This window comes from Sciurus vulgaris, assembly GCF_902686455.1.
Source record: "Sciurus vulgaris genome assembly, chromosome: 11".
NCBI lineage: Eukaryota > Metazoa > Chordata > Mammalia > Rodentia > Sciuridae > Sciurus > Sciurus vulgaris.
The window spans coordinates 113,813,371-113,834,811 of record NC_136472.1 but is presented as its reverse complement, the minus strand read 5'-3'; the positions used below and the strand labels follow the sequence as shown (position 1 = coordinate 113,834,811).

The 21,441-nt window shown below is 38.4% G+C and overlaps 1 protein-coding gene across 1 annotated transcript in view; it reads left to right on the top strand.

Annotated features, from left to right (window-relative positions):
• The first annotated feature begins 1,213 nt into the window (after window positions 1-1,213).
• The window catches only part of DDX6 (DEAD-box helicase 6), a 31,848-nt gene continuing 11,620 nt past the window's right edge, over window positions 1,214-21,441 (top strand). Inside the window, 11 exon segments of the mRNA XM_079105270.1 lie at window positions 1,214-1,670; window positions 4,592-5,060; window positions 8,253-8,316; window positions 9,351-9,455; window positions 16,283-16,412; window positions 17,255-17,277; window positions 17,279-17,402; window positions 18,675-18,769; window positions 19,789-19,911; window positions 20,063-20,191; window positions 21,150-21,266. Of these exon segments, the coding sequence (XP_078961396.1) occupies window positions 4,861-5,060; window positions 8,253-8,316; window positions 9,351-9,455; window positions 16,283-16,412; window positions 17,255-17,277; window positions 17,279-17,402; window positions 18,675-18,769; window positions 19,789-19,911; window positions 20,063-20,191; window positions 21,150-21,266 (1,110 nt within the window). The 5' untranslated portion in view covers window positions 1,214-1,670; window positions 4,592-4,860.

Genomic DNA, 21,441 nt, shown 5'->3' with positions numbered 1-21,441 from the left:
CTCAGTGATGGAGCACTTGCTTAGCCATGTGTGAGACCCTGGTTTCAATCTCCAGCACCCCAAAAAGGATTTTTTAAAAATGGGTGGGAGATGACATGCTTTATATTCAGAATGTTTATATTTTTCAAGGGAAACTTTTCAATCCCAAAAATGTTCTATTTTCCACCGCCTTTTCATTGTGTGGAAATAAATGAGGACCAACAAGTGAAAACAGGTTAATAAAACTTTGCTATCGCAAAGGGGTCGGATGCCAAAACTTGATTTGGTAGCGAAAGGCTCAGGCACACGAGGAACTTGGAAGCTTAATAAGGAAGAGGAGGCGGGGGAAGGAAGGCTTTAGGTCTGCTGCGATTGGAGCGTGTTGGCACCAGGAAGTTGGAGGAGGGCTGAGAGATAAGGCATCTTTTGTGATTGGCTTAGACAGCATATTTGGCTTCCTCTGATTGGTCCCGAGTTGGAAGTCGCAGTTAAAAATATATGGAAGGTGCCAAAGACCAAGTCCTGCCCATCCTGGGCCGATTGCTACGGAGAGGTACTAGGTCGGAGCTCTATTGTCACATACGGTTTGGCCATTGTCCGTTAGTACATTCAGTCCCAGCTGGGTGAGACCCAGGGTCTTACTTTCCCTTGACCTGGCTTCTACCTTCAAATTTTTGTTTTACTTGGAACAAAACAGCATTTGTTAAGGATAAACAGACCACAGCACCTGAAATGATGGGAACGAATGCATAAATAACTATAGTGAGGCTCAGGCGGAGAACCAGCACCACCCGCCTTCGGGTTCCCCATTTCCTTGCGGAACTCCTCTTTCGCTTCTCAGAAGTATTCCTCCCCCAGGGGAGACTCAGCCCCTTTCCACACACAGCTCTGTGGGGGCAGAGCGAAGGGGCGTGCCCTCTGCGCTCGGTGCCCCCCACCAGGGGCAAACTGCCGGCACGGCCCCTGCTCCCACGTTTCCCCCAGGCGCGCCTTCAGGGCCCAGTCCCTCTCCAGTGCACCCTCTCCGCCCCCATCCGACAAGCGGCCCCCCGCGCGCCCTCGGGTCCCGGCCGGGCCCCTTCCGGCCCCGCGGCAGGCGCGCGCCGGCGCCTCCGGGCCATTAGTTCCGCGCGTTCCTGGATGGAGGCGCGCCCCGAGGGGCTCGGACGCGGCCCTGGCACCGCAGCTGCCTCCCCGGCCCGCAGGAGATGTCAGGTCAGCTTCCCGTCCCTGAGCCCGATCAGGCCGTTGTCAGAACGTGTCCTTGGCCAGGACTGAGCAGGTCCTTCTGAAGTTCACTTTGGGGTGAAGACTGGGCAACTCTTCCCAGCCACCATTCCCCAACCACTTCTCCTCAGCTGTGGAAAAAGCAGCCTTCTGTTCCTTCCGGAAGGAGCCAGGGTTTCCCCTTGTGCTTCTCTCTCGTCGGCGCGAGAGAACGGGCCCCCGTTTTCTCCTCAGCTAGCGTCCCCGGCCGGGCTGCTCCTGCCGCCAAACCGGCAGGCTGTGACGCCGCACCAGCGGCGGCCGAGCTCTCGCCATCTTGAGTGGAGGAGGAGCCGCGGCCGCCGCCATGCGGAGAAGGCTGGGAAGGAGGGAGGGAGGCGGCGGCGAGGGAGGGGGCAGAGGAGCCGAGTTAGCTCAGCCCGGCGGCGACTTCGGCGGCACCGCGAGCGCGGGCAGCAGCAGAGGTAGGGCCGGGAGCCCGCGGCGCGGGTGCGGGGGGCGCGGCCCCCGGAGCGGGCGGGGGCGGGGCGGGGGCGGGCGGAGGCCTTAGCGAGGGGCCGGGTGGGGGCGGGCGGAGGTTTCCGAGGAGGAAGGAGCCGCCGCCATTTTGGGAGCTTCGAGTCAACAATAAAGGACCGAGGGTGCCGAGCGGGAGTGGCCTCGGTGGTAGGAGTCGGGCCTGAGCCGCGGGGTGTGGGGTGAGGCGGTGGGGTCGAGGCCAGCGGTGCCCTGGGGGCTGCGGGGAGCCCCTCGGCCCGGCGTGGGGGGTTTCTCTGGGGCGGAGGCTTGAGGCCTCTCCGGGCCTGGGGAGGAAAGCGGGCGGCAGCTGTGTGGGGTGGGGGCGCCTGAGAGGAGTGGGATATAGGAATGTGGTGCGCAGCGGGGTCGGGAGGAGAGGCGGGCCAAGAGCTCGCAGGAGCCTGGTGAAGATGAGGGGATAGGGTGCCAAAAGGGGCTGGCGGGGGTGGGGGTTGATGGTGGAGGTTATAGGGTACGAGGCGGCCCTATAGGGGGCGGCAGGGATATGCCGTATTGAAGGGCTTGGTTCAGAAGAGGACCTGCAGCTGCTCGATTGCAGGAGGCCTTGTAGGTCAGTAACAACTGGGTGCTTAGGGAGTCCCCGAGTCGTGGAGGAAAGTAGGGGCTTTTCGGGTTTGAGGGGGTCTCCTAGGGACCTTATCGGGGGAGTCCCTATTGTTTCCAACCGGCGGAGCTCGTTCCTGGCTCTTGTTGCGCAGTTTGGATTGCAGGGCCCCAACCCTTTTGTGTTTATGGTCCGAGGAAGCTGACTTGAGTGTGTGTGGTTGGGGGAGGGGGCCAAGAAATTCTTGCCCTATAGTTATGGGGCTTCAGTCATTGGCTTGTCTCTGTCCCCTATCTCCCCCTGTTCTTCTGCAACCTCCTTTTCCCTTCAAAATAAATCCCAGTCACTCCAACTAGCTGCCAAAGCTCAGAGAAGAAATTGCGTTGCATTTGCAAACAAAAGCTCTTGTTGGAGATGACGATACTGTTTTGGGTGTGAAACTGTCAATTGCTAACTACGATCTGGGAAGTGCCGTAATTAACTCCGCCAGGGACTCCTCCCAAGTAGTCTACGTTCCTTCGGGTTTTTGAAAACGTAGAAATGTAACTTGGAATTCTAAATTGGGAAGGGGTAGGAGGAAGAGTTCTTTCCCTGAGACATAAAACTGCAATGCAGGTATCAGTTTAAGAAGGGAGCAGTTACCACGGTCTCATTTTGGTTTTAAGGAGATAGGAGGTCTTATTGTGCATGATGGGCAGTGATGACGGTGTCTCCCAAGTCTTTAGAGGTTGCCCTCTTCATCCTCTAAGTGTTTTTGCAAACAAGTAGGTTTCCCTGAACAAACTACGTGATATTGTTGATCATAATATAAACCTATCAATACAGAAAAGTAGCTGTTAACCGAGTATACCGGTAACAGAGGTCAGGGAAACTTCTAAATAAACAGTTCAGGGTATGTGATAAAATCAGGCTTTGCCTATGAGCAACATGTTAAAAAATATTTTTAAAAGTAAGATGTAATTAAGGAACATTTTTCGTTAATTTTGAGATTTTTTTTGGCCTTAACAATTTGAGATATTTTGGTGTATGGCAATACCCATCGCTGATTTGGCTAGTATTTGGGGGTAAGAGAAAAAAAAGGAAGGGGATTAAAAAATAACTGTTGGACTTTGTTTTCTGATATAAAGTTTTTCTGGTATAAGTTTATATTAAGTTTTAAAATAACAGTTCGATTTTGGGAACAATTGAAAAATAGAGGAAGTTGACCAGTTCTTTTTAAAAACGACTAGTAACTAGATTTACTACTCTAGGTTGTTTGGAAAGTTTTATAAAAGTCACTAGTGTGTTAGGCTTTTTAAAGAATTTTTTTTTAACACGGGAAATTTACTTTTTTAATATGCTTTTTTAAATTAGGATATATTTTTGAAAAGTTATTGAAAAGTAGCTAGTAACTTTTTAGTCTTCAGGTTTTATTAAGATAGCTAAAGATTTTCTTGGCTGTTTTTCAAGCAAAAGATTTTGATGTATAGGCAAGTCCATATCCTGTTTATTGTTTTAAAGTACAAATCGTAAGGGAAAAAAGAAAGTCTATTTCTTCATAAAGTTTAATAGTTGAAATTCAAAAAGAAACAAAAGTTTTTTCTGAAAGCACAGTGCTCCAAGTCAAAAACCAACTTAACTCTTTAAAGACTCCTGGTTGCTGTCAGAAAAAAGAGAAAAAAAATTGTCTTGCCTTGTTTAAATCTAGGTTTACATTAAGTAGATGAAGTGATATTTCACTGAGTTGTAATACAATTAAGTATAATGAATCATTAACTTTTAAAGGTGGCAGAGACTTGTAGAGAATTCATTAGGGAGGATACTTTTGTGGGGGGGGGTACTGGGATTGAAGTCGGGGGCACTTAACCACTGAGCCATATCCCCAGCCTTTTTTTAATTTTATTTAAACAGGGTCTCACCGAGTCGCTTAGGCCTCACTAAATTGCTGAGGCTGGGTTTGAACTTGTGATCCTCCTGCTTCAGCCTCCTGAGCTGCTGGGATTACAGGCGTGGGCCACTGTGCCTGGCTCAGATGTCTTTTGATTGCTAATGCTAATTTAATCAGTATCTTTCCACATAATTTTCTATGGGTTGCTTTGCTCTCACATTTTTAGAGGTTTAAGATTGGTGTCACTACTGATTGGTTTTTTTGAGGCAGCTCATCACTGTCTCTTCTACTGTGGCTAGTGATTTGACCTACGTATGGCAGTATTCTTAATTTTTTAAAAGATGATAGTAGTTCTGAAGACATTCTTTAAAAGGGAAACAGTTTGCTTCCTAACTTTCCTATGTGTGCTAATTTAATTTTTTTCTTTGTTTCAGATTGAAGTGAGTGAATTCAGATATTACTCAAGCTTGTTAGAGGGCTTTTTAAAAATAAAAAGTTGATTCGGTGCATGACAGCAAGTTACTGCTGCTTACCGTTCAGAGACTTACAGGTGCTTGCCTGCATTGCAATAAAGGACTCATATATTGAGCAAGACTTATTTATCTCTTCATTTTGGAGAGCCTAATAAACTGTTATTACAGTTTCTCTACTGACTTTCAAAAGTTTTGAAGTTTGAAAGAGACACCTTTGCAATTAACACAGCATGAGCACGGCCAGAACAGAGAACCCTGTTATAATGGGTCTGTCCAGTCAAAATGGTCAGCTGAGGGGCCCTGTGAAACCCAGTGGTGGCCCCGGAGGAGGGGGCACACAGTCACAGCAACAGATGAACCAGTTGAAAAATACCAACACAATCAATAATGGCACTCAGCAGCAAGCACAGAGTATGACCACCACTATTAAGTAAGTGTTAGAAAATAATGGTTCCACTTTTGGAACCAAGATTTCTTTTTGTTATTTCTACTGTTGGGTACTTTAGAACTTAATTTAATCACTTTGATTGTAAAGAGGAAGATGACTGGTGGTTTTTGGTCAGTAGATGTTTAAGTAGAATAATGTACTTCTGCCATAATTCAGCAAGTAATGTGCATAGGCACTGATAGTATATATTAATTTTGTATAAATTTTTTTTTGGAAACCTTACTGACTTGCCTAATTGTTATATGAGTTTTTAGCTGAATTTGTTACAAATGAATTAAATTATCAGATTCATCTTGTTTTTGTCAATACTGTTTTTCTAGTGTTAACACTACATCTTACCCTGGTTTAAATAGCAGTTTAAAACCAATTGGAAATTTTTTTCAGAGGCAGATTTGAAGACTCAGTCTAAAACATGACTAGCCTTCTGAACTTATATATTCACTCAGAGAATATATTCATAATTTTTTTTAGTTCATGGAAATTCACTTTTCTTTTTTTATGAATACACAAGAACTCAGAATATTTCAACTCTTAGAAACACATTTTTGAACAGTTTCAAACCCATTTGTTGACTCAGGTTTGAAAGCCTCAGGTCACTACAGAGTATATTTTAAAACTGAGTGTCTGTAGGCTATTTATCCTCTTTAAGTGTTAACTTTAAATTATTTGAATGGTAACTGCCACTCTAAAGATTCAGGTATAAGGAATTAATGTCTTAGACTCTTGATCCCAATCAAGGTTTGTCGTTTGTTAAAAATCTAGTATAAAATGATCATAAGGTGATGGTACTTTACTGAAATATGTATTTTCTCATAACCTAGGTCTTTTTAATTCTTAGGGCAAAATAGTCCTTATAAGCTTCAGAATATATAAAGGTGATTACTGCTGTATGGCTCACTAGTTACATATAAGAATTAATTCCTATCAGCAACTTAGGGAGACCCTGTTTTAAAATGCAAATGGGAATGTAGCTCAGTGGTAAAGCACCCTGGGATCAAAAAAATGTGTGTGGGGTGTGTGTGTGTGTATGTGTGTATTTTCCCTCACAGAACTGGTATGCTCACTGGGAGAATTGGCATTTGTGCATTTTATTTTTAAGATGTATGCTTTGGGTCTGGGGCTATAGCTCAGTGGCAGAGCATTTGCTTAGTTTGAGGCACTGGATTTGATCCTTAGCATCACATTAAAAGTAAACAAAGGCATTCTGTCCATCTAGAACTACAAAAAAAATTTGAAAAAGAAAAATGTATGCTTTGGTATGAAAATGAATATTTTCTAAGTTGTAGTTTGTTTTGACAAAATATAAATAGCCTAGCAAAATTTAGACTGCTTTTAGTCTTGAGGCTAGAAATGTAAAGCTTTTCTACTTCATTATGAAAGTATTTTCAATTTTAAAAATTCTGAAATGAGATAAGAGTGGGTCTTAATCTTTTTCTTCTCCCTAGAAGTAATGGTCTCTTTTAGTTCTGTCAGTTCTCCAGATCTGTTTTATGTGCCACCTCTTTAATGAAGCATTCTAAAATTACAACTATTCGAACTCTTCTAGTACTTTATCACTTATTTTCTCATTTTAAATTGTTATTTTACGTTTTAAGATTACAAATACCTTGTTGGGTAGGTTTTGCATTGTATCTTATACAACATTATTTACTGTTGAATTTGACAGTGTGCAGGCTAGTCTGCACTAGGATGTTGAATTGACATTTTTGCTCATAGAAAGTTTGATGGTATATCCCGAGATGAAAGTCTTTCGTAGCTTTGGAATTGGTAACAAGGGTTACCTGTGTTACAGTATTTGTATTATGTTGGCTCTACCTTTAAGCAAAATAAATTAATCCTTTGAGATGTTTTGAACAACAAATACTGAGTTCTTACGTTGCCAGGCACTACATTGAGTATATGAGTTATTTTAAAAAAAATTGTTAGTGACTCATTTTTGAGAGATTTGGCTATGTAATTGATAAAAGGTTACAGAACTAATAAAGTCACAACTTGAACTTGTGGGGTTTTTGTAAAAAAAAATTTTTTTAGTTGTAGATGGACACTATACCTTTATTATATTTTTTTATGTGGTGCTGAGGAGGAAACCCAGGCCCTCACATGTGCCAGTCAAGCACTCTGCCACTGAGCCCCAGCCCCAGCCCCAGCCCCGCTTTTGGGTTTTTTAAGCCGAGTTCTATTTTGCCTGGACTGATCTGGAACTCTGTTGGGTTTAAGTGCTCCTCCTGCCTCAGTCTCCTGAGTAGCTGGGATTATAGGCACCCTTGATTTTAATTAGTCACCAAAAGTTACAAACTAAGGTGCCTACAGAGTAGCATGCCAAATTAGAAGGTACTTGCCATGTTTAAAGGGGCAACTGCTTGATTTTAAACTCTAGTTACTAAACTTTATTAAACTGTTACTGTGTTAAGAATTTGGAACAGTGTTGCTAAAGATTCCAGGGGTTGTTTTGTTTTGTTTTGATTTGGTTTGGTTTGGTTTTGGTGGTATTAGGGATTAAACCCAGAGAAGCTTTCAGTTTCTAAAGAAAGTCAAGAATCGGATGGTTTATATGAAATCTCCTAATTTTTAAATGTTAGCTAATTTAGATTAAAACACAAGGATAGATAAAATATGTTTGACAGTAGTTGCTCTGTATACTACACTGCTTCTTCTAAAAGGTTGGATGCCTTGATTGATTGATACTGGGGATTGAACCTCTGAGCTACCTTCCCAGCCCTTTTTATTTTTTAATTTGATACAGGATCTCACTCAAATTTGTGATCATTCTGTCTTGGCCTCCTCAGTAGCTGGGATTAACAGGCATGCACTATAGTGCCCAGCAAGAATGGATACCTTTAAGCTCTTCTGTTCTTGATTTTTTTTTTTTGCTGTGCTGGGGATCAGACCCAGGGCCTTGTGCTTGCAAGGCAAGCACTCTACCAACTGAGCTATCTCCCCAGCCCTGTTCTTGATTTTTGATCCTTCCTAGATTGTTGTTTTTCCTGAGATCATTTTCTCCGAAATTAACTAAGTCTCTTGTTAACTATATTCTTGACTACAAGTACATGACAATACACGAAATTACTGTGCTTTTTAGAACTTATATTCTAAATAAATTATCTTTGTATTATCATACTATCAAGTTGGATGCTATGAAGTATGATATTCACATGTACTATATTTTCCCTCTAGACCTGGTGATGACTGGAAAAAGACTTTAAAACTCCCTCCAAAGGATCTAAGAATCAAAACTTCGGTAAGTTGGGTATAGAATTCAAGTGTAAAAATGGTGGGTTAACTAGAAGTGAAGTAGTTCCTTGTAATAGCAGTAGTCACTGAGTTTACTAAAGTGAAAATGGTTGAAATAATATAGGTTATATATGTTGGACTGCCAAAATGTTTAATTTATCATTCTTTGGTGAAATTATATATCATGTTGTAGAATATAATGTGTTCATAAATATGCACATTTTACCTAATTTTCTCAAAAATTTCCTTTCTTCCCAGCAACCCAGTGAGATAGTCAGGTTAGATATTATGCCCACTTTGTGGATAAGAACTTGGAAATTTGGAGAAGTTAGTGTTTTTAACCCAGTGTTCTCAACCAGGGGTGCTTTTTATCTCCCATGGGGCATTTAGATAGCTAAGAACATTTTTGGTTATCTCCCCTGGTGGATGCAACAGGACACCATTTTAAAACAGAATTTCCCAGCCCCAAATGTCAGTAGTGCTGAGCTTTAAAAATCTAGATGTAGCCGAAGAGTGGTAGAGCTAGGGTTTGGCTTCACATTTTGTGATTCACAATTCACAGCATTGATACCTGTTTAGAAATAACAGTATTCCACCAGTCTTAGAAGACTGTGACCACAGAGTACCTTTTCCCAAAGCATAATTTTAAAGTTGCTTGTTTTGTGTTGAAGTAAAAGTAGTTATTCTCTAGGAAAAGGTGAAATATAGAAATATAGATTAAAACAGTAGTAATCAACATATGTTTAAGATTAAGTATGTAAAGAGTTAAGTCTCCTAGATAATAATCTCAGTGACTCAAGGGGCTGAGGAAGGAGGATCACAAGTTCAGAGCCAGCCTCAGCAACTTGGTGAATCCCTAAGCAACTTAGTGAGACCCTGTCTCAAAATTTTTAAAAAGGTGGGGGCTGGGGATGTGACTCCAGTTAAGTACCCCTGGGTTTAGTCTCCAGTACCAAAGTAAATTCTCTCAGATAATTTTTTTTTAAGCCTGCTAACTACCAAAGAACAATTGTATTATATTTTTATTGTTTGTTTGATTAGGATGTGACCTCCACAAAAGGAAATGAGTTTGAAGATTACTGTTTGAAACGGGAGTTATTGATGGGAATTTTTGAAATGGGCTGGGAAAAGCCATCTCCTATTCAGGTATGTTTACCCTTTTTATCTTATATATGAGGTTATGTTTCATGCATTATATACTTTACTTTTTGATCTGTGGCAGATCATATATACATACCTGTACACACTATTTTTCAAAATTAAGGTTGGGTTATAGAATTATGTTCTTTTATTTCTAAATCTTTCCGTGGATATTTCCTAAGAATAGGAATATTCTCTAACTACAGTACAGTTACCATTAATCATTTTAACGTCAATAACATATCTATCATTTATATTCTAATTAATTGAATGCCCCAAAATGCCTTTAGTAGCATTTTTTCCTATCTGGTACAGAATCTAATCTGGAATCAAGTATTTATTGTAGGTGTTATGGGTTTTTTTTTGTTGTTTGGTCTGGTTTTTTTTAAAGCATTATATTTATACATAGTATTTGGGTTCTTTTTGACATGATTATACATATCATACATATTGGGAATTTGATTTTGGTCCCCATTTTCTCTCTAGTTGTTGTTTCTTTAACCTGTTTTAATCGTGAACATTTCCCCAGTCTTTTCTCCCCCCCCTTTTATGACTTTAACATATTCAAACACAGCCCCTTCCTTTCTTCTGATAGGAAAAAGGGGTTTCTCAAGTGGGTTTGTCTGATGTTCCATGTGATTAACTTCAAGTTACGTTTTCTCAGAATATTGCAGAAGTCATGTTACAGTCTTCTCAAGGTATTGCATTTGAAGGTGTACAGAGTGTCCCTGTAGTTAATTCATTACCTTGTCAGAGTGTTGTCTGATTTACTCATTTGTCTGTTTATTTATTTATTTATTTTTGCTATGTCTAATTACTACTTTCCCCCTACTTTTCCTAAAACTGACAAGCGGTCTAGGGCACATTCGAGGGCCATGCAAATATTCTGTTCTTCATCAAAATTTTCTTATTTTAAACATCTTTTGATGATTCTTGCTTGCTCTCATCTCTTCTGGGTTAAAATGAGTTTCCAGCTCTAGCACTTCCTCCATATTTGACGCTTTTATAAAGAAGAGCCTTCTCTTTCCCCCACCTTGTTTATCTGTTATCAATATGAATTCATGAATTCCTTTTTTTTTTTTTTTTATGGCGTTTTCATGCTCAGATTGCCTAAAGATTTGGCCATTAAAAACACTTTCATGGGGCTGGGATTGTAGCTCAGTGGTAGAGCACTTGCCTAGGACATGTGAGGCACTGGGTTGGATCCTTAGCACCACATAAAAATAAATAAGTAAAATAAATGTATTGTGTCCACATACAAAAAAAAAAGATTGGGGGGGAAAAAGCACTTTCATGCCAGTTCCTGTGTTTTTGTGATGTACTCCTTTCATTTTTCTCGAGCACTTTCTTACTTTTTGGCATAATGTGACACCAGTATTATCTTATACTCCTTGAAATTCAAGGAGCCCTGTTTTCTTTTTAGTGGGGAATAGTATTGGGGACCACATTCCAGGCACTGGGTACACATTTTGCTACTTAACCTTTTCAGTGAAAAGAACAAGGAAATGCATATGCATTTACTTATGTAAAAGCACGTACTAAACATATACCAGTTTGATAAGACTAGAGATACAAGTTTAAGTTGAATCCATGCTGTGCTAAGGACAAATACTATGACATCACTGAGTATTTTATCATTGAACAAGTCATGTATTGAGTGACTTAGTATTAGATACTGGAAATTCTGTGATAAATAAGATTTCAGTCGTAAAGTCTGGTGGGACAGCTAACTATTTGTATGGATAATTTTAATATAATATGATGTGTACCTTTCTAATTGTAACTGGCATATGATTGTAGCCATTAGAGTAGAGTATGGTGGGACAACCTGTAAGAAGCAGTCTTAACTCTAGGCAGAGATGTCTGTGGTAGTGGTTGCCCAGAAATGAGCATGTGCTTCTGCCTGAAATACTTGGGGATGACCAAGAACTGAGGCAGGTCTTAACGGCTTAGGAAACTGTAATGAATGCATTAACAACAATGTAGATTCTTAGGAGGGAACCTTAAGATGTCCTCAGTTTTGTTATCTGTTTACCACCTGGCTTAGGAGTTTGGCCAAACTTGATATATTGGGGTGGGTGAAGAAGGGATTTCTTAGAGGGAATTTGGGTTTCTATTAGGAAAGGACTACTAGGTTAAAAAAGAAAGCGCCCACACACGATAATTACACCTATGGATCAGTCCCTCCCTAAACCTGAAAGTGAAACATAGACTTAGAGACCTAAAATTGTGTGGTGGTGTTTTTTGGGAGGGAGGAGGTGATGGCTCTATTGAGATATAAATCACATGTCATACAATTCACATATTTGAAGGAAACAATTCATTAGTTTTGCGTCAAGTTGTATGATCATTTCCGCAATGTTTCATCACCCCCTTCCCAAAGAAACATTTTCAGCAGTCACTCCTCATTTTCTTACAACCTTAAGCAACTACTAATCTTTTGGGGTCGGGGGCAGTACTAGGGTTTGGACCAGGGGCCTTGTGCATTTTAGGCAAGCATTCTACCACTGAGCTGCATCCCCAATCATAAATATACTTTTTGTTCCTATACATTTGCATCTTTGGGCATCGGTGGTGTATGCCTATAATCCTAGCTTCTTGAGGCTGAGGCAGGAGGATCACAAATTCAAGGCCAGCATGGGCTATTTAGGAAAACCCTGTCTCAAAACAATAAGTCAATAACTAAGGCTGTGGCTGTAGCTCAGTGATAAGAGTACCCCTGAGTTCAGTCCCCAGTCCTGAAGGGGAAGGGAGCCTTTTTTGGACACTTCATTTAAGTAGAATCATAGTATGTGGTCTGTGGCTGGCTTCTCTCATTTAAGGTAATGTTTTTAGTATGTTGTAGCAAGTGTCAGTCCTCCACTCCTAATTCTACCCTCATTTTCTTGAAAAGTGTTGTCCTTTAAACAACCTGACCCAGCAGAGACCATCCATCTTAACTTTTTTAATGCTATGGAATTGAATAGTGTATAGTTAACTTGTTAAAAAACCACAGTCCACAGTTACCACAACCACAGAAGAGGATGAATCTGTGGGAGTAGTTGGAATCTCTGAAACAACTGAAGATTAACGAAGTTGACTCAAATCCTGTAGGAAGGAAGTAAGACAGACCAAAGGTCAAAGCCAAGGTTTTTGACTTTTGATTGCCTTACCCTAATTAGCAGATTATTTAATCTGTCTGTAAGACTAAGGTAACAGTATTGGAACTGGAACATTTTCATGGGTCAACAGCTGTATTCTGCCCATCTGGAACCCATCTGACTCCTATGACTGGGGTTCTAGGTAGAAAGGGTATTATGATGGGAGAGGGAAGTTATGCTGCTTATGAATTATGTATATATTAATAATTTAAAGTGCTAGAGATATTTCCATCATTAGCCTAGGCATAAAAGGAATAAAGTTAGTGATTGTGAATCTCTTTTTTATTTTCCTAATTTTTTTAGTTTTGCAAATTAAAAATTCCATCTCATTTCCTTCTAACAGACAGTTGAACTTTTCCAGTCATTCACTTTATAGTTAAATTTTAACTTCAGACAGGGGATGGACTTGTGTTACTGTTTTGTCGGTGTCAACAAGACACTTAAAATTCACTGAATAGTGTTTTGTAGCTTTTAAGAAGGCTTGTTAAAAATATTTCTTGTTCAGGAGGTTTGCAAATCTGAGGCTGGCCTGGGTAAATTAGCAAGACATTGCCTCCAAAAAGGATTGGGATATAGTTTAGTTTAATGTATAAGACCCTGGGTTTAATCCTTAGTACTCCCTGCTGCTCCCCCCAAAAATCCCTGTTTAAGACTGAGAGTTGTGATTCTTGTGATCTTTTCTTTCTTAACAAAGTGTTAGTATTCTGTTTTTACAGGGGCATGGTGTATTTTGCGAAATGATAGTGTGTGACATTTTTAAGCAGCAGACTGAATGAACAGTTTAGTAAATCCTTTCTCAAATACATAACAGTACTGATAATAGTACTGATCTACCATTGCTAACGCATATGCTTTATATTTTAGTAATGATTAGTGAAAACTTTCTGTATTCTTGAAACTGAAAGGAAAAGGAGCCTTCCTTTTATTATGAATTGTATGGAGGACTTTGAAGAAAACACTAACATTTTAAGTATGTCTAATGTTTTTAAAGTGGCAGATTGTCACCCACTAAATTTAGATATATAAAACATATTAGATATGATTGCTGCATTATATTTGGCCTTAAAGAAATATTTGTAATTAATTTATTTGAAATTCAGGGAACTGGAACCTATAACTAGGTTCTAAATTGTTCATGTCATGCCCTAGTTCAGAATTTATCAACCATAAGCAAAACAATGGCAAATAAGGCACTAAATCTATTTTTCTCTGTTTTGTGGTACAAAATGATACCATTCTAGAAGTGGAAAGGTATTGAGTTCTTTCACTTAATAATAACAATTAACCTTATTTTTGTTTTTTGGTTTTTTGGGGGGGTAAAAGTCTTAATGTGTATACAAACACCTTTCTAAAACATTTCATCTAAAAATCAAAATTCTAAATGTTCTCAAGCTTTTAGTTTTTGAGAAGTCAAAGAAGTCCTTAGAAGAAAAAATAGGTTTCTTTCTCTAAAATTGTAATGAGTAGTTTTCAGGCTTAAATATGTCTGATGTAATAAATGGTAAAAGCAGCAGTTGCTTCTTATATGAACTACTGACACTGTCTTATCTAGATTTGGGGGGTGTGTTTTTGTTTTTGTTTTTGTTTTGAGCACTGGTAATCTAACTCTGGGGCACTTTACCACTGAGCTACATCTTTAGCTGTTTTTATTTTTGTATTGAGGTAGGGTCTTGCTAAATTGCTGAGGCCGGCCTTGAACTTGTGATCCTCCTGTCTCAGCCTCCCAAGCTGCTGGGATTATAGTCATGTATCAACATGCCTGCTTTATCTAGTTTTTCATAAACAAGGCATAGACTTTCAAAATAACTAATTTGGATTACAATCTAGTACTTTTATCACAACATCAACAGATCTTTTCTTTAATAGGAAGTACATGGAGTCTGATGATGATTATTTTGTCTCTGAAGTATCTTAACATTAAATTAGAATGAGAAGGCTAATTTTGTCTAATTAGCTGAACTTAAAGTCAAATTGTGGGGGAAGAGTGGCAGAATTATTGTTTTTTGACTTGATATTTGCCTTAAGATAAAGGATTACAGTTTTTTTTTTTTTTTAAAGACAATTTTCAGAGGTATAAAACCTTAGTTGTTTTTAGATGAAATATCCTTCCAACATATATTGTTTCCTGAGACACCCCCCTCCCCCTTTTTTTTTTTTGGTGCAGTACTGGGGATGGAACACCCAGGGCCCTGTGCTTGTAAAGCAAGCACTTTACCAATTAAGCTATCTCCCCAGCCCGTTTCCCAATACTCTTGTGAAGACAAAAGCCCATTATCGTGTGACTGGTTTTATGTCTTTGAGATGCTGGTTTTGGTACTGGGGATGCACCCAAGGGTGCTCTGTTATTGATCTATATCTCCAACCCTTTTTTTTTTTTTTTTTTTTGCGGTGCTAGGGATCAAACCCAGGGCCTTGTGCTTGCAAGGCAAGCACTCTACCGACTGAGCTATCTCCCCAGCCCACCAACCCTTTTTTGAGACAGGTAGTTTTCCCTCAGTTTTCCCAGCTGTCCTCAGACTTGCATCCCTCTGTCCAAGTAGCTGGTTTTACAGGCATGTGTAACCATACCTAGCTCTATAGAGACTTTTTTAGCTGAAATTATCTGTATGTTCTTCTTTATGCTTATTTGTATCCTTTCACCCTTTTACTTTTCTCTCTATAAATATATTTAGTTTTCAGTAACTGTTAGGAATCCTTTACTATGTCCCAAGTTAATAGGAAGTATTGTTGTCTTTGCAAAACCCACATGATAAAGTAAGCTTAAATACAAAAATGAGAAGTCATCAAAGATAGGAACATAGGATGAGGTAACCAAAATAGGATTGAGCTCCCAGTTGAGCACATTTCAGGGTAAATAAGTTTGGTGTAAGGCATATCAGACATTGGAGGTTTATGTAATTTATAAACAAATGCCAGATAGAACCTTAGGTTAAACATTTCCAGCCTATTTCTGTTTTATGCAAATATAAGCTATCCACGTTACTATTTTTGGGTTTGGTGCTGGGGATTGCACCTTGGGCCTCCCTCATTCTAAACACACTGTTAACCATTGAGCTATACCCCTAACCCAACCTACAAAGTCAAATTGGCTTACTGGTTTGAAAATATTATCTGTTGTAGTCATTCCTTGACATTGTTGGTGTTTTTCCCCCCATTTGGGGTGGGGTGGGGCCGGGGATTGAACTCAGGGGCACTCAATCACTGAGCCATATCCCCAGCCCTACTTTGTATTTTATTTAGGGAGGGTCTCACTGAGTTGCTTAGCGCCTCGCTTTTGTAGAGACTGGTTTTGAACTGATGATCCTTCTGCCTCAGCTTCCCGAGGCACTGGGTTCCCCCAATTTTTAATAGACTTATTCTTTGCTTTTTTAATCCATATATTCAGTCCTTTTTATGGCCCTGTGTATTTCCTCCAATTTCTTTGTTTCCTTTGTACACACACATATATATTCACACAGTTATTACTTTAGGATGCAGCTGAAAATGTATCCTTATGAGCAGTGGATATTGTTTGACAATAGTGATATTCACCGGTTTTGTTAATTTACTTTGGTTTTTGTTATTCATGTAAAATGGAAATGTAAGACACTTAAAAGCAATACTAAAAGAGGAATACTTTGGTATGTTTTAGAGAATAATTAGCTAAAGTACTGCTTTTATTCAAAAATAATTTTGCATTATCTTGTTTCTTAGGAGGAGAGCATTCCCATTGCTTTATCTGGTAGGGATATCTTAGCTAGAGCAAAAAATGGAACAGGCAAGAGCGGTGCCTACCTCATTCCCTTACTTGAACGGCTAGACCTGAAGAAGGACAATATACAAGGTTAGTTGGAGAAAAGTATGTTTTTATTTTAAAGTAAAAATGGCAGTTTAAATCTTTGAACCATGTAAAAGGTAATTCCTGTCTTTTTTTTTTTTTTGGACAGAATTTACATAATCTGGAGTTATTCTTTCTTGTTTTCATAGCGTTGGGTCCCATTATCTTATAAAAACCATTCCCAACTTTTTAAAGGGAATTCTCGTTTTCATCTTTGGTGATCTCCTGCTTCAGCCTCCTGAATCACTGTGATTATAGGCAACCCTGTGCCACTGTGCTTGGCTTCAGAATACTTTCATATAATAAAAATTTGACAACATTTCAGTGCCATAGGCAAACTAAGTCCTATTGATAGGAAATTAGTGGACACTGTTGTAAACTATAGAACTGAATTGTGCTGTCATAGTTGTGTGTCTGCAAAGTTCCTTGTAGAAACCTGAACAGTCTTACTTAAAGGTCATGATTTGGAGATTTAAGACTTAGTAGAGAAAAAATAAATTTCTGTAGTTGTACCCAGGGTAAACTAATAGCATTAAGATTTCACCTCTAAAGCATATAAATATTCAGCTTTCTTGATCTATAATTATCATTTTTCCATCCTTTTACATGGTACAAATAACCTGGGTAGTAGGAGTTTCCTACTTGTATGCTAAGATTAGTGACTCTCTCCCTGTGAGACAAGTGTAGTTAGAACTGTTAAAATATTGTTAATATATCTGTTAAGCCTGTTATAATTAGACTTTTAATATCTCTCAGTATCTGATTTACAAAGAACAATATTTTTATAGCTTCTTAAACTCTTAAAGTATGACATCTTTTTTCCATTTTCTGTTCTTTGCTATTTCCAGCAATGGTGATTGTTCCCACTAGTAGAACTTGCTCTACAGGTCAGTCAAATTTGCATCCAGGTCAGCAAACACATGGGAGGGGCCAAAGTAATGGCAACCACAGGAGGAACCAATTTACGGGATGACATAATGAGGCTTGATGATACAGGTAGGAAATGGTTAATATAAGGTAATATAGGTATCTTATAATTTTAGTCATGTCGCCGCTTCCTTACAATTAATTAGTAAAAATGTTTTAAGAATTAAGTAACAGAAACACTGCAGTAGAAAATGAATAAAGAGTGGTTGCAGTTGTGCTTCCATGGTAGAGCATTCACTTAGCACACTGGGTTTGATCCTCAGCACCAAATTAAAATAAATAAGATAAAGGTATGTCCATCTGCAGCTAAAAAAAAATTAAAAGAAGAAAATGACCATTTTATAAAATAAAGGGCAAATTGATGATAATTAAGGATATATTCAACCTATCCTTTAATGTAACTGAAAATAGCAAATTTATATTGATCTAATTTGTAAGGCGAAAAAAATTACTGGTAATGGTTAACATCAGTTATTGGAAATATAGGCTATCTTACAATTAGCAGTATAAATTGATCTCTATTGTAGTCATTTGGCAGTATATTCAATATTATAAATGTATGTTTTCAAGATTCTTTCCTAAAGAAATAATTGGGTAATACAAGACTATAAGATTGTATGTATACTAAATGATGTATAGTGCTGAAAAATCAGTAATTGGCTATAACTAAATACATTGGGTTTTGATGTGAATGGACTTCCATTTAGCCATTAAAGAGTAAAAGCTGGGCTGGGAATATAGCTTATGTTGGTAGAGTGCTTGCGAGGCCTTAGGTTCAAATTCCAGGGCAGAAAAAAAAAGAGTATAACTGATTGTATTCACTTCCATGAAGAGAGCGCCATGGTACAGTACTGAAAAGGTACCTCAAGCAAGAATGAGATTACTTAAATAAGGTCATATAGATTTTAGTCAGAATTTTATATATAATTATCTTTGTTTACTTCAATACATTCTTCATATTGCACACTGTTAAAAAATTATTTTATCCTAATAGTATTTCCTGAAACACTACTGCTCTAGATTAGAGGCATTTCTACTATGTCTGAAGCCTAGTATGTCTTTTGCTTATTGTGGATTGTCCTCAGACAAGGATGTATGTTCCTATTTGGAGCAGATGATCTGGGAAGCTATAGCTTACCAGTGTAGAGGTGCAACAGGTTTTTTTTTTTTTTTAACTGTCCTGAAGTAAAATGGAAATACATATCCTAAACACATCCTTATGCCTTTTTATATTATTCCTGTCTCTACATCAGTGTTTATGTTAAAAGGTATGTATTATAAGCCTTTATATCCTTTGGTCAAACTAAAATCAATGAGAATGTTTTCTAAATCTTGTTGTAGTGCATGTGGTGATTGCTACCCCTGGCAGAATCCTGGATCTTATCAAGAAAGGAGTAGCAAAGGTTGATCATGTCCAGATGATAGTATTGGATGAGGTAATGTCTCCATTGGAAAGATATTTTTCTGTACTGTTCTATGGCTTTGCTTATATTTCCAGTGAAACAGCAGAGACTTTTTGTTATGACCTTCTAATAACATGATTAGGCAGTTCAAACTGGTTGCTTATGAAAGCATGTTTATCCTTCAAGGTAGTGTATGATGGGCATTTAAGAATTCAGCCTTTTTCTCTTAGGGATACCAGATAGTTATTTTTTAAGATGAGGAGCTACTGATAACCTCAAAACCAAGTTCATATAACTCTTTATATTCAGTGATACATTTTTAAAAGCATATAATGTTTCTAAATTTGATTAGTCTATAACACTTTATATTGTTTGCTTTTTTGTCTCCATTATGTGTGTTGTCTGAACAGGTTATAAGTACCTTTTAAAAACTTACTCAGCTTGCTATCACTGGAATCTGATAGTTTTTTATAAATGTAGAATCAGGGTTGTTAATGTTCTAGTATAGTTACCTTTCCCATTTGGTTTGTGTTTTGAATAACTATGTCACTGATCTTATTGTAATTCTGATCAGGCTTTTGTTTAATTTTTATAACAACCCAGTAAGGTGTGGGTATCATATATATAATACAGTTATTACAGTATGAAGATAACTTAATAGTTGTGGAAAGCAAAGTACAAAATGATTGAGTAATATCCCAACACATTAGTTAATAAATAAAGGAGACATTTTAACCCAGGTGGTTGACTCTAAAACCTGTTTTTAACCACTGTACCATACTAACTTTTTAATGGGAATCACCTGAAAAATTCTGTTCTGGGGGAGAGTAGTGGGTTGATTTATTCATCTGGAATTTTTTTCTTTTTCCTAAAAAATGGGAATTGTAGACTTATCCCTTCTGATCAATGGGAATTTGTCTTGGTGCCATTGTGCTCTTGCAATAGTGGAGTTAACTTATTTATAACCTGGAACATTCCATGGGATGTTTTTGTTGGTTTTATTCTTTATTCTTTGTCCACACATTAAAAATTGTCTTCTATTTATACTATAGGCGGATAAGTTGCTGTCACAGGATTTTGTTCAGATAATGGAGGATATTATTCTCACGCTACCTAAAAACAGGCAGATTTTACTGTATTCTGCTACTTTCCCTCTTAGTGTACAAAAGTTCATGGTGAGTATAAATCTGTTACTTGTAATCAGTGCCATCCAGTGCTTTTATCCATAATTACATCTTAGAGTATATGCTTTACACTATTTCATGTTTTTGGCTTTTTGAGTTAGAAAAAATTCTGCTTTCATTTAAGTGTCTCTTCTTATTTCAGAATTCCCATTTGCAGAAGCCCTATGAGATAAACCTGATGGAGGAACTAACTCTGAAGGGAGTAACCCAGTACTACGCATATGTAACTGAGCGCCAAAAAGTACACTGCCTCAACACACTTTTCTCCAGGGTAAGTAGTCGGTTTCTGTTGCTGAATATTATCTATCACTTAATGCCAGTAAAACAGACAGTTAAATCAACTTTGCTGTGATCTTCATTAAATAGCAATTTTAGTTGATCTGAAGTTGAAACTTTATTGTCAACACAGGCACTTTAATTTTAGTCTACAATAATGTAACCTTGCTTATAGTTATCCTTATTATTCACGGTCAGTTTATGAATTTGCCTGGTCACTAAAATTTACTTGTAACTCCAAAATTAATGCTGAATGCACTTTCATGATCATTTGTGGATTGTGCAATTTTTCAAAATATTTGACTCACTAGATGTACATTTCTCAACTGAGGTCCAGGAAGAGGACACTCCTCCTTCTTGTTATAGCTCTCATACTATAAACAGGTGTCCTTTTTGCACTCTTAATGCCATATTTTTCAATTTCTGTGTTTCTGACTGTTTTGTTTTTGTGTTGATGATTATTTTCCATGGCCCCTGCATGTAGTGCTGAAGTATTTGCTCACTTCTCCTAAACACAAGACTGATTTGCCTTGTAGAGAAAATGTGGGTTGGATAAGCTTTTGGCAAACATGAGTTACAGTTGTTCTACAATAATTATCTGCAATTATTAAGTAAACAAAACATTTTACAGTTTTTATACCTTCCATCTGCTATCATGAGATTCTAAATTTTAGGTAATTTTTTATTTATTTTTGGTACCTGGGATTGAACACGGAGGTAATTAACCACTGAGCCACATCCCCAACCCTTTCTTAAAATATATTTTATCTACAGACAGGTTCTTGCTGCATTACTTAGGTGTGTCAGCCTCCCTGGCCACTGGGATTATAGGTGTCTACTACCGGGCCTGGCTAGGCAACATTTTCAACAGTTCTTGATTGCTAGTTAATAGGCAAAACAAATGAAGATCTTTGCTTTTCTTTCTCATACCAATTAATTTTTCCTGTGCTCAGCTTCAGATAAACCAGTCGATCATTTTCTGTAACTCTTCTCAGCGAGTTGAATTGCTAGCCAAGAAGATTTCTCAACTGGGTTATTCCTGCTTCTATATCCACGCTAAAATGAGGCAGGTAAGTATAAAATTAGAACTTGAACAGATTTAACAAAAAAAAAAAAAAAAAAAAAAAAAATTTCTAATTATTTCTTAGCTATTCTTTTATTCATGTCTAAAGATTGAACCTAGGGTCACTTTACCACTGAATGATATCCCCAGTCCTTTTTATTTTTTGTTTTGAGACAGGGTCT